This window comes from Strongylocentrotus purpuratus, unplaced genomic scaffold (genome assembly GCF_000002235.5).
Source record: "Strongylocentrotus purpuratus isolate Spur 01 unplaced genomic scaffold, Spur_5.0 spur5_scaffold_20, whole genome shotgun sequence".
Lineage (NCBI taxonomy): Eukaryota > Metazoa > Echinodermata > Echinoidea > Camarodonta > Strongylocentrotidae > Strongylocentrotus > Strongylocentrotus purpuratus.
In genome coordinates, this window is record NW_022145606.1 from 17,286,363 (window position 1) to 17,300,715 (window position 14,353).

The 14,353-nt window shown below is 36.4% G+C and overlaps 1 protein-coding gene across 1 annotated transcript in view; it reads right to left on the bottom strand.

Annotated features, from left to right (window-relative positions):
• Positions 1–13,588, bottom strand: part of LOC105442002 (fibrillin-1-like) — a 44,560-nt gene extending 30,972 nt beyond the window's left edge. Inside the window, exons 1-3 of the mRNA XM_030992893.1 lie at positions 13,411–13,588; positions 10,616–10,855; positions 3,686–3,925 (exon numbers count right to left, since the gene is read on the bottom strand). Of these exons, the coding sequence (XP_030848753.1) occupies positions 3,686–3,925; positions 10,616–10,855; positions 13,411–13,477 (547 nt within the window). The 5' untranslated portion in view covers positions 13,478–13,588. The remainder of the gene's footprint in view (positions 1–3,685; positions 3,926–10,615; positions 10,856–13,410) is intronic.
• Positions 13,589–14,353: the final 765 nt, after the last annotated feature.

A 14,353-nucleotide genomic window follows, 5' to 3' on the forward strand; every position in this document is an offset into this window, starting at 1 on the left:
TTACGGCCGACTGTCGACTGCTGTTTTGTGCATAGATCGCAATAATAAAACAAAGAATGAGAAGGTGATAGAAGGAAGAAACAAAGAATAACATAAGAAAAGACAGGAAGAGAAAGTCGATAGAATGATTAAAACAAAAAATAACGGAAGAGAAAGTGAATGTGATATAAGAAAGGACAGACAGAGAAAGTGATAGAAGGAAGAAACAAGGAATAACACAAGAAAAGACAGAAAGAGAAAGTCGATAGAATGATTAAAACAAAGAATAACATAAGAGAAAGTGATAGAAGGAAGAAACAAAGAATAACATAAGGAAAGACAGAAAGAGGAAGTGATAGAATGATTAAAACAAAGAATTACATAAGAAAATGGGATAGAAGCAAACAACAAAGAATAACATAAGAATAGAAGGAAGAAACAAAGAATAAAATAAGGAAAGACAGAAAGAGAAAATGATAGAATGATTAAAACAAAGAATAAATAAGAGAAAGTGATAGAATTATAAAAACAAAGAATAACATAAGAGAAGGTGATAGAAGGAAGAAACAAAGAATAATATAAGGAAAGACAGAAAGAGAAAGTGATAGAATGATTAAAACAAAGAATTACATAAGAAAATGGGATAGAAGCAAACAACAAAGAATAACATAAGAATAGAAGGAAGAAACAAAGAATAACAAAAGAGAAAGTGATAGATTTATAAAAACAAAAAATAACAAAAGAAAATGTGATAGAAGCAAAAAACAAAGAATAACATAAGAATAGAAGGAAGAAACAAAGAATAACATGAGGAAAGACATAAAGAGAAAATGATAGAATGATTAAAACAAAGAATAACATAAGAGAAAGTGATATATTTATAAAAACAAAGAATAACATAAGAAAAGGTGATAGAAGGAAAAAACAAAGAATAATATAAGATTAGAAGGAAGAAACAAAGAGAAAATTATAGAAGGAAAACAAGGAATAACATAACGGAACAGGCCACGATAAAGAGCATGGTATAGTGAACGCAAATTGCATGAAAAGCAGGCGCGCGGTTTTTGCCCAAACCGGAACAGGCCACGAAAATGACGCCATAGAATCATGATTGAGAATTCCGTTCGTTCAATCGAATTTTAGCGACCATGATTCTGCAGAATCATTATACAAAACGCATCTTTTTCAGCGTTTCATGTTTGTGTTTTTAAACACGTTTATTTTTACGACCGACGATAAAATTGCTTGAACGGAACGTGTCTTAAACTAAACGTCTTTAAATATCGTGATTCTAGGGTTAAAAAGTGTCGATTAAACGCACCCTAAGAAATATTAATCCATTTACAAAACCTTGGTCCAAAATTAAATGATTTTAAAACCTTATGTAAAAATAAATGTTAAACAAAATCAAATGGCTACCCAAAAAGCGTGTTCTCTGTAAAAGAAGTTTGACATGACGTCTATTATTCGTATCGCTTCTTCAATGTTCCTAACCTTAACACATCCCAACTGATCTAAACCAACAATTGCAGGTAAAACTTATTGTATTCTCTTTGAAAGTATCTTAGATAGAATTTTATAATCTACATTTAGCAACGAAATCGGTCTGTAATTCTTAATAAGCTCCAGATCTTTGCCATCTTTGTGTATCAATGTAATAACTGCTTACCTTTGAGAGGCTGATAATTCCCCTTTAAGAGCTTCATTTAAAGAACTAGAACTCCAATTACTGGCCCAAATTTCTGATAAAATCCTACACATTTCCCGGAGATTTGTTAAGTTCTATATCTTTTAGTATTTCTATGGCACATTCCCTTTCTACGATCGTTTCATAACTTTCGTTCAGACAGAAAATTGTCTGTCGATAAATATTTAATTGAAAGACCAAATACACTGAAAATAATTCAGCTTTTTAACTCCACTAATATACAAACCCTATTAGACTTAGTAAAATGCTGTTGGCAAATGATACTTTGTTCTCATTAATTGAATTATGTGCACAAAACATGTTATGAGTTCAATATCAACTTTATGTTTCTCTTTTTTGCCTTATATCAAATTATTAAATTGATATCAAGAATTTTTTTCAGTAATTCTATAAATTCAGATATCAATTTACTGGTGCCAGTAACTTTTTGTCATTATTTATTGTTATATTGTTAATATCATTATCGTTTTGTTTTTTAATTATTAGTAGTATTACTATTATTATAATTAGAAATAATATTGTTATTACAATTATTATCACTATTACCATTATCATCATAATTTTTTCCACTATTGTCGATAGTGTTATTTTTATTGATTAAAGGGAAAGTTGAGTTCTTGTTTCAGACCGCAAATACCTTCAAAGTGCATGGTTATTGCTCTTGTTCTTATTTATGACATTCCTAGTGCTCTTTAAGGAACTAAAATTGCTAGGACGGTCATTTTAGACCCCCAAATTTGTGAAATTGAGCCAATACGATCATACCATTTCAGCTCCTCTTTAAATAAAACCGTGACCGTAAATTCGTCGCTGTTTTCACGAAGTGACGGTAGTGAAAAAAAATTGCATTCACTTTGCGTTACGATTTCCCTCACTACCGTCACTTCGTGAAAATAGGGACGAATTATTCAGTTAGTTAATAATCATAATAATTGGGCCGGCTGGCTGTGCGTATTATAACCAACATGAAAAAGCCAACAAAAAGCCAACATCGGCATTGGCTGGAATAAAATGTATAAGGCTTTATCTCGTTTTTTCAACTGCTGGTTCAAATTATCAAATATTTGTGGAGCACCCCACGTATTAGAAATCGTTATATTTATGGATATTTCAGCCGTCTCTGAACCGATTTTGATCAAACAAAGATGATTTTGTCATTTAATTTGTATGTTCTTTCAAATTTAACACTCAGTTTTTCCTTATCTCACAAACATTATTTTGTGTAGCGCCCTCTGCAACAAAACTCAACTATTAAAGTTACTATGTCTAATTTGCAGGCCAAAAAAATGAAAAAGTTAAATTCCAACTGCATTTGAATTATAATACTAATTTAGAACTTCCCTAAAAAAGGTGGGGCTTGAAAATGTCTTCAAGTGGGAAAATAACGACTATTAGTTGTCAAATCGACTTTAGGGCTATAGAGCCCAAAAGTAATAGTCTTGATTTTCAGACAATTGTACCGAATGGTCATACGTTTTATGCTGCGCAAAGTTTCAATCAGTTTAATCGTGGCCATCACAAAAGGTGGGTTATTGATGTAGACAAATGCTCATGAACACTTTAACTCTTTTCATATATGTTATTACCAAAGAAGAAAAAAGCCAGTCAGTCACTCAATGGTGTATGACAGTGAAGTCTAGCAAGTAAACGGGCTTCCTTGCATAATTTGAATATGAGGACACTACTAACGTTTAAATTTCACAGATAGGGTATGCATGACATATTCATAATTCCTGCAAAGTTCTACAGGATTTGAGGTTGGCTGCAAAAGGGACATAGTACCTTTAATTCGATTTGAAGTGTATATTGTACGATGTTAAATTGACAAATTCAAACTGATTGTAAACTTCCCCAATACCCCAATGTGACGTGACATGAGAATAAATAGTCATTGTCATTGCTCTAATTTCAAACCTGGCCATGGGTTATGTAAATGTTAATTAGGCCTATTGGGACAAACACAAAATGTGGAATGTTGTCTCGAAAGGGTTTACTCACCAACGACGGTCAGGACATACTTGTAGGGGCAGCATGCACCGCCTTCACCACAAGCCTCGCATTTAATATCGCATACGCCGGGCGTAACCTTCAGTGTTTTTCCTTCAACGTAGGCACCACAATTGAGCGATACGACCTTTCCACTGGTTTCTGTCCATTGTGTTAGCTGGACCTCTTTGTATTCTGCGCCGGAAGTTAAGTAGTAAAACTCGTCATCATGGGAAATGACGGGACACACCGCTGCGTAAAATAAGAAGTGAAATTTGGTTACTTTTTGGCGGACCCTTTGTATTTTTTTCGTTTTGTTTTAGTAAGATCTCGAAGTCAGTGTCTTTTTTCCAGGAAGAGGGGTCATGGTTTAGTGGATACGTCAGGGACTGTGGTACGTTTGGTTCGCGGTTCGAGCCTAGTCTGCAGGCACAAACCCTGGTCAGTCGTAAAAGTAAGTCTGCACTATAAGACTACCATAGGCCATGTACTGTAGCTGCTCACCATTAGGTAGCTGGGCTAGGCTTCTCTCAAGGAACAATTATTTTTTTTTTGGATAAAGTGTCAAATTAGGGTCTGTGCTTGCAGACTAGTTCGAGCCCGCGCTTCGACACGAACGTCCTTTGGCAAGTCATTAGTCTACATTTGCATTCTTTAGTAGGAATTATATACCTCACTTAAGAAATCCAGCCATCTGATTGGTCGTAATTGCATTCATAAACTTTAACTATTCCTGTAAAATTCCCGGTAAAATTCCAAACCCATGTAATAGTTCTAAAAAAATAGTTCTAAAATCCCAGTAACCATGGTTACCGGGAAAATAGTTCAGTCTTGGTGAAATACTCATAGGTTTACATGTTAAAAACTGGTCTTTGCGATGGAGGATACCATGGGTGTCTATCCGGGGGGGGGGGGGGATGGGGGGATACCCCCCCCCCCCCCAATATTTCAGGTGGGGGGATGGCCTGTACAATCATCCCCCCCCCCAATAATTCACCATCAAAAACAAACAAAAAAAATGAAGAGAAAAATTAAGGATGAGAGCCCGATGAGAGTAGTTAATGGTTACTACTCGCAAGATGACCATCAATATACACATTTTGCTATCTCATTTTCATAATACATACATATATACGAAGTAAATAAGAGAACCGTATATGAGACAAGAATAAATTGAATTCTCGCTCATACGGCTTCATCAGGAATTGATGAATTTATTCAATTTGTTCAATCAACAGCATCATAGAAATGCAGTGCGTGAAATGCAAAGACGCAGCGTCAAAAAAGCAACGAGCTAAATGTTAAGCGCGAAGCGAAAAAATAGCTATCTGCAATGCACATCAGACAATCCTGGACAGTGTAAACATAGATGAACTCTGTGACGATTTCTTGATGAGATCGGAGACAAGGAGAAAGATTTTCGGACATTAGTATGACTTATAAAATAGTTCTCTAATTGTTATGTTGTTTCCGTTCACCCTTTTTAAAATTCACGTCATTGTATCTTTAATTTTGTTTTTTTCACTCATTTTATTTCCTGATATTTCTTAAAAGATTTTTCATTTTTGGAGAAAGATTATTAAGTCACAACTTATTTGTAACACAAATTATTTTCAGTGGGGAAACTGAATTCAGACAAGGATTAATATAGAGAACAGTACAACGAATCGTCTTCTTTCTCTAATAATTCAGTGAAAAGGGCAAAGCTGTTAGGGGGCAACTGAATTCAGACGTGGATTAAGCGTAATAATCAAATGAAACGTCAGAGTACACGATACAACGAAGCGTCTTCTTTTACGAATAATTTAATGAAACGTGAAAGCTTCCGCGCTAAGCGCGGAATGGGCGAAAATGAATACAGACAAGGATTAAGAGTAATAATTAATTGAAACGTTAAAGCTTCTGCGCTTCGCGCGGTAGGGGGGAAACTGAGTTCATGAAGGACACGATACAACAAATCGTCTTCTTTCACTAATGTGAAAGCTTCCGCGCTTCGCGCAGGAATGGGCGAAAATGAATTCAGACAAGGATTAAGAGTCGAGAATGGTACATAGGATCGTCTTCTTTCTTTAATCATCTAATGAAACATCAGAGCTTCCGCGCTACGCACGGGGAAGGGGGAATTTGATTCAAACATTAAGGAGTAAGAGTCGAGAATGGTACATCGAATCGTCTTCTTTCTTTAATAATCTGATGAAACGTCAGAGCTTCCGCGCTACGCGCGGAGGAAGAGGAACTTGATTCAAACAAGGATTAAGAGTCGAGAACGGTCCAACGAATCGTCTTCTTTCTCTTATAATTTAGTGAAACGTCAAAGCTTCCGCGCTTTGCGCGGTAGGGGAGAAACTGAATTCATGAAGGACACGATACAACAAATCGTCTTCTTTCTCTAATGTGAAAGCTTCCGCGCTTCGCGCAGGAATGGGCGAAAATGAATTCAGACAAGGATTAAGAGTTGAGAATGGTACATCGAATCGTCTTCTGTCTTTAATAATCTAATGAAACGTCGGGGCTTCCGCGCTACGCGCGGAGGAAGGGGAACTTGATTCAAACAAGGATTAAGAGTCGAGAACGGTCCAACGAATCGTCTTCTTTCTCTAATAATTTAGTGAAACGTCAAAGCTTCCGCGCTTCGCGGGGGGAACTCCCCCTCCCTGCACGCAACCCCCTAGGGACCGCGCTTCGCGTGCTCACTACCGCCCCCTAAAATGAAATCCTTGGGAGGGGTGCAACTTGCCACACGCTTCTACCTCTTGATTGCTTTGAACCATTGCCGAAAATATTTTGGCACCTATCATCCCCCCCCCCCCCCAACCACGGATACAAATCGACACCCTTGGAGGATACCGTACGTGTGCGAAGAATTGGTCGGTAATTTCAATACAATTGAATCTCGATCGATCTTACCGACAATTTTATCTTGCATTGTTGACATGAAGACGAAAATAAACTTCCAAAAACATCATCTGCCGATAGATCTTGATCTAAGTTCGTGCCAATGCATTGCAAAAGTTGAAGCATCCAGCACGCGAAGCCGTTTTCAATCCATTTTAATGTAAACATCAGAGAAAACTGCTTAGTATGATATCAGTGTGCGATGGCCGAGCGGTCTAAGGCGATAATTTTAGTTACATCAACGTTTGAACGCAAGAGATCGAATCCCGTCTTCGACAAAAGTTGTTTTATTTTTCATTTTTTAGTCTACTCTCATAAAAAAACAACCGTGTTTTGAGTTGAACGAATAGCTTTTTTTAATACATTTTCTTATATTTGGTATATTCCTTTTCAATACTACCAAATTTGTCAATCTTCCTCAGACTTTTTAGATGAAATACTGAGCCCTTAACCGAGCACAATTTGCATTAAACAATTGTTTCCCATTTCGAACAGATTTACAAGGCTTCCACTTACGCGGTTTATGATTTCCATGGATTTTTACCATTCCGCTTTTGGGGCCGCCGCAAGGTAAATATTATTTAATAAACAAACTACGTAATATCGATTAATTCCTGATCAACCTGAATGTCGAGACCCTCCAGACGATCAACGGCATAATGTATATTTTCAACTAGACTTTGATCGATGTTATTAATAAAATCTTTAGAAGAATTGACACGCCTTTTATTTTTCGTTGTTGATCTCGAATTTCTTATACCTTTTTTCACTTTTACGTTTTTCATACCTGCTTTCGATATTTCATCTGAATACCATGGGATTATGTTTATCAGACATAAAGGGGATCATATACATCAAACGCACAATATTATTATTGAGAACATGAAATCATTCGAGCGATGCGGCACAATAATCAAATTTTATTTGTGTTAGCACATGTAACATCCCCTTGTTTATCCACGCCTACTCGACCATGTGCAATGATCAGTTTAAAATGTCTACAAATTTTTAAAAACATCTTGCCGTGGTTATTAATTACAGTATCGCTGTTGCATCTTCTCAAAACTCATGTTAGAAGTCTGAAAATTCACAGTATCGATATAATCGTTATCAGAATCTGTCGCTGTTTTCACGAAGTGACGGTAGTGAAAAAAATTGCATTTACTTTGCGTTACGATTTTCCTCACTACCGTCACTTCGTGAAAACAAATTCACGCAATCCTCATTTTCAGAATAACCGGAGATTTTATTTTCAATTTCTTGCATTAAAATCTCCTAAAATTCAAAATAGCATATTATGTAAACTTTTTAACATGAGAAAATAAGAACAATGTCATCAAACATAGACTCGTTGAAATATTTAGAATTTTCAGGGTAAATGTAAATAGCACCAAGTATAAAGGCAAATCCAAATGCCTTTTCGCTAAACTTTAACCAAAATACTGGTTCGGATTTAACCTGTTTAATAATTGACACAAAATTGAACATTTCTTTTCGTAGTAGAACATCAAGTCTACCAAGGTGCTTTGACTTGGTTTGTCTTTAAACAGGTATTTGAAGCCATCTGGTAAAATAGATTCATGAATATGAAGTGATATCAGTCTTGAGAGGGCGCTATACAGCATAAAGAGTTTATTATCTACAATTTCATCACTTTAGGCTCAACTTAAAACCGCAACATTGATCATTGAGTATTTTAAAATCGCTTATGCTTCCAAATTCATGACCCCATACAAAAGCTTTATAATACCTTTAATCCGCAATATAAGATGCGCTCAAGGTAAGGTATGCTTAATTTGGCACCTTGGTAGAAAAAGATCAAGCTGACTCTGGACAATAAGGGGGTGTCTAATGGGAAATTTGTGAAAATACTAGTTGTAATTAATGGGTCAAAAATTCTTTATGTTTAGAAAGATACTTAATCGATCTCATTAAAAGAGATCGGACAATTTTAAGTCGTTTTCGCTGTGGCAATCATTTTACCTGCCGATTGTAGCTGGTTGATATTCAAATACTCCCATGAAAATGAGATTATGAACGCTTTGCAATTTGCAATCACTTTGGGACGAGTTTCATTACTTGTTTGTATGCCCTGCCCAGGCGCGGATCCAGGATTTCTTGGGGGAGGGGGCCCAACTTTTTTTTCTTTGCTCCCGAAAATTTGAAAATCGCGCCGGCCGAAAATTCGCTTAGTGGGCGGGGGGGGGGGGGGGGGGGGGGGGGGGGGGGGGTAGTGAGCACAATTTTAAAATTTGGCGCCCAAGGGGGGGGGCCATCCCCCAAAATGGTTAAAATCACGTGTTTTTACACTTTTTTCCCCAGGGGAGGGGGGGGGGCCGGGCCGGGCCCCCGGCCCCCCTGGATCCGCCACTGGCTCTGCCTTTCGTTCAGACAGAAAATTGAAAGACCAAATACACTGAAAATGGGTCAGCTTTTTAAGTCCTGGCCATGTGTACAAACACGTTTAAACTTATTAAAATGCTGTTTACAAATAATGATTTGTTCTCATTAGTTTAATTATGTGCACAAAACATGTTATGAGTTCAATATTATTAAACTTTATGTTTCTCTTTTTTGTGTTTTATCAAATTATTACTTTGATATCAAGGATATTTTCAGTAATTCTATAAATTCAGATATCCGTTTACTGGACAGGTGCCAAGAACTTTCCTTTTTTTCTTCAATTGCTTCCATCAACTTTGTCATTAATTATTGTTGTTATTATTATTATCGTTCAAAAAATATTAGTAGTAGTATTATCTTTATAATTAAATATAATATTTTTATTACTATCATTATAATTATTATCATTATCATCATTATTTTTCTCACTATTGCCGATAGTGTTATTTTTATTGATTAAAGGGAAAGTTGAGTTCTTGTTTCAGACCACAAATACCTTCAAAGCTCATGGTTATTGCTCTTATTTTTATTTATGTCATTTCTAGTGCTCTGTTAGGACCTAAGATTGCTAGGAAGGTAATTATAGACCCCAAAATGTGTGAAAATTAGGCAATACGATCATACAAATTCAGCTCCACTTATAAAATTAAAAAACGGTGACCGTTAATCAATCAATCAGTTAATAATAATAAAATTTGGACCGGCTGGCTGTGCGTATTATAACCAACATGAAAAAGCCAACAAAAAGTCAACATCGGCATTGGCTGTGGAATTAATGTAGGCTACAAGGCTCTATCTCGTTTTTTTCAACTGCTGGGTCAAATTATCATTTTGTGGGGCTCCCCACATATTAGAAATCGTTATATTTATGGATATTTCAGCCGTCTCTGAACCGATTTTGATCAAACAAAGATGATTTTCAATTATTAAATATATTTGTGGCATTCCACCCAGTAAATAAGATCGATTGATCGATCTGTATCAATATTTCTCCCAGGAAGCATTACATTTATAATGTGATGTCCTATGGCGGACTAATGAATATTAATGAGTCAGAATTAATCAGGAGAGCTTAGGTATTTGTTTCTAGTTCATCGTGACTGTGCCATGGACCAGTGATGGCCTGGTGGTAGAGTCGCTGCCCGGCAAGCAGTAGATGGCAGGTTCAAATCCCGCTGGTTCCAAGATTTTTTCTGACTTGTGTTTTTTCAATACAGGTCGATCAATCGACCTTATTGATACAGATCGATCAATCGATCTTATTTACTGGGTGGAATGCCACAAATATATTTAATAATTGAAATTTCTCCCAGGAAGCATTACATTTATAAAAGATGATTTTGTCATTTAATTATATGTTCTTTCAAATTTAACACTCAGTTTTTCATTATCTCACAAAAATTATTGTGTGTAGCACCCTCTGCAATAAAACTCAACTATTAATTCGATTTGAATTGTATATTGTACAAATTCAAACTGATTGTAAACTTCCCCAATACCCCAATGTGGGCGACATGAGAATAAATTGTCATTGTCATTGTCATTGCTCTAATCTTAAACCTGGCCATGGGTTATGTAAATGTTAATTAGGCCTATTGGGTCAAACACAAAATGTGGAATGTTGTCTCGAAAGGGTTTACTCACCAACTTTGACGGTCAGGAGATACTTGTAGGTGCAGCATGCACCGCCCGCATTACAAGCCTCGCATTCAATATCGCATTCGCCGAGGGCGACCTCCAGTTCTTTTCCTGCAGTGTAGGGACCACAATTGAGCGATTCGACCTCTCCAGATTTTGTTTCCCATTCTGTTAGCGTGACAAGCATGGACGTCTGGTCGGAAGGCATGTAGCGAACCACGTCCTCATGGGAAATGACGGGACAGGCTGCGTAAAATAAAAAATGAAATCTGGTTACCTTTTTGCGGACTCTTTGTTTTTTTAATATTTTTTTTTAGTAAGATCTCGAAATCAATGTCTTTCTTCCAGGAAGAGGGGTCATATTAGTGGATAGGTCAGGGAATGTGTTCGAGCCCTGCGCTTCGACACGAACGTCCTTTGGCAAGACATTAGTTTACATTTGCCATTCTTCACCCAATGATTAGGAAATGGGTACCTAATAGGAACTATATATTTGTAATGTTTTTGGCGTCTTAAGGCATCTGAGCTAAAGCCAGGGTAATAATAATACTTTGTATGCCCCTTGAGCATCCGGCTTCTGGGAATGGATACGTGTGCGATTTGAGTGTAGCTATATACTATACTCCCTTCACACAAGACATTATTTCGATCGCGCAATACATGAATAGCTGCGTCATCAAGTCTGTTTAAAAAGATATTGGCACACTATTTAATCGTATTGTGAGTTTCAAGTTAGAAATATATGCATTTTTCTTTCCAAGTTAGTCAAACTGTTTTTTTTTATTATATTTTTTTGCCGTATCGAAATTAACCTTATTTGCAGCATTTCCTCAAATTTAGTCCAAGTAATCAGCCGCAAGCATATCAGTTACCCCTTTACACAGGGTGTGCATGGGGAGTGGCAAATGTTGAAAAAAGGTCTTGCCGTAAGCCTAGTTATGCCAGGTTGGTATTCAAACCCTAATTTGTGGAGGTGCTGTGGTCCAGTGGATACGTGGCAGGACTGTGAAGGGCAAGATTATGTCCCATTTGCAGTCCAAAAATTGAAAAATTTGAATTGAAAGATAATACTTATTGAGAACTTCCTTCAAAACGAAAGGGCTTGAAAATGTCTTTTTTTGTGGGAAAATAACGACTATTAGTAATTGTTGAATCGATTTTAGGAATCGTAATCATTTTAGTAGATATTCTGATTTTGCTACCCCGGTACCAAATGGTATATGTTTTGACCTGCGCAAAGTTTTAATCAGTTTAATTTTGGCCATTACAAGAAGTGGGTTATTGATATATAGACAAATGCTCATGTACACTATACAGTTCATTTTATGTATATGTAATTACCAAAGAAAAAACGAAGTCGGTCAGTCACTCAATAGTGTTTGACAATAAAGTCCAGAAAGTAAACAGGTTTCCTTGCATATTTTGAATACCAGATTACCGCTAATGTTTACATTTCACAAATAGGACAAACGTGACGTATAATACACAATTCCTGCAAATTTCTGCAGAATTTGATGTTGGCTGCAAAAGGGATACAGTACTTTTAAAATTCCTATCACAGCAGCTAATGTCCTCTGGCAATACATTAATCTACATTTACCACACTCCACCCAGTAAAAAAAAGTTTACCTCGCAGGAACTAATCATTAAATACATATATACATAATAGTAATTATAATGCAAACTAAGATTTATATCTAAACATTGAAGCCGAATTCAAACACCTTCCTTGAACATAAATCAAAATACAAACGTATTAACAACAATAAAACTCAGGAAAAATGATTTTCTTCGATTCACCTGAGACTCTTCCATACTGGAGGCCTATATCCCATGTATTCAAAGATTCAAATTGCAGTATTGTTATTATAATCTTATTTTATTAGGAAATTAACAATTAATCCGGAATATTGTTTCAAAAGAACGAAAAGGCATTTATACAATTAAATCATCCTATGTTGATTCCATCGCACAGACAGTACCAATTTAAGACAGGAAATAATATTCTTATCAGCTATATAATTGATTTTGTGGATGTGTGCCAAGTTTTATTTTCGGCATTCTATTCTGTACTTTTGATAGTCTACCAAGTATTCTTCAAGAGATGACCATGTCCCATTGCAATAATCCAAGAGTGCTGGGCAGACTAATGGAACAACGTAACATTTTCAAAAAGCTCATTTGGTAATACGGGTTAACAGATCGTCTCAAGAACCCGATTCGTTAAGAGACCTTTTTATCAAGCATTACGCCAACGTATTTAAATATATAAACTCTTTCAATCTGATTATCATAGAGAATTAATTATACATCACAAAATGTTCGAAGTCTGTGACGTGTACATAATAACATAAATCTGGCCTTCTTCGATTTAAGTGTCAGCTTTGAAGAAAAATGTAATATTTGTAGTCCGCGTTGCATATAATTTTGTAAATAATGTGCATTTTGCCCCTTGTGATCCATAAGTCCGCTGACTTGGTCAATATATAACAGATATCACTCTGCACAACGCATTCACAAACATCCACGCACACACCCACACACATCAAATTAGCAGAGAGAATCAGGACATTTGTAAATCATGTGTATTTTGCCCCTTGTAATCCACAAGTCCGCTGACTTGGGCAATATAAATATAAATGAATTTAACATAATGATACAAGGTTATTAGGCGCGGAATCTCCCTATTAGCCCTCGTAATAACTTTAATATATCATACAAAACTTCGTTTTCTGCTGAAAAAAACACACAACATTTGTCATACAATATTGTTTATAATTACTCAATATCATGGTACTTACGAAGAACAACATTTGCGTTCGTGCCCACGAACAGGGCTGCCAACATCAGCCCAATCACACTCCACATGCTGGCTTTGGTCCTGAACTTCTGCGTAGAATAAAATCGTCTTCGTTTTACGGCTGGTCTCGTCCAATAGTTAGGATGGAAGTGATGACTGGGTCTTAAGCAGTATACAATATCAAGGGATCCGAGAAGCAGAGAGAACGCAAAGGGTGTAACCACTCTCGTTCTAGTGGGACAGGTGCAGCCAATAGCAGTAAGTATACTAGGAAAGGGCGTAACACATACACCATAATTTCAAGCTATATCGAAAAAGCACGCACTAAATAGACAAAGGTGTTACAAAATTGTGAATATTTGACAGCTTTATCCAATAAAAACAAGCATTACAATCAACTCCATATTTGGTAGCGCTTTGAGTGATGTAAGCGTCAGAAACAGTGCTTCAGAAATCTGTATGGGTTTTATTTTGATTATTAACATCCGTAAGAGGCAATGATAAAAATAAAACACTTTCATTTACATATTTTCAGCTTTGTCCAATAAAAGCATTCATGCCGTACGAAAGGGCGCTACCTTCATTTGCATATCCGCCTAGTACAGCCAGTATATTTTAGGTAGTAATGACGTCTTTAATTGTATTTAAATAATGTAAAATGATGCAAGAGGGGTTTAGGGAGTTTGGAGTCTCTCTTTTCCATCTCTTCTTCGCCCTGGGTTTCGCTCATTCTGGGCTCACTCCCCATATACCAAAACCACGCATGAAGGGATGATATGGGGACTATGTCTTTTCATCCATTCCTCAGTCTGTGTAGGACTCAATTCCTTTCTGTCTTCGGGAGACTTCAATCTAGATCATGTCAAATAATGCCTCAAAACATATCTATATCGGCAAGTGTGAAAAATACACTTTTCATTGGAGGGGCCTGTGCTTTTGAACGT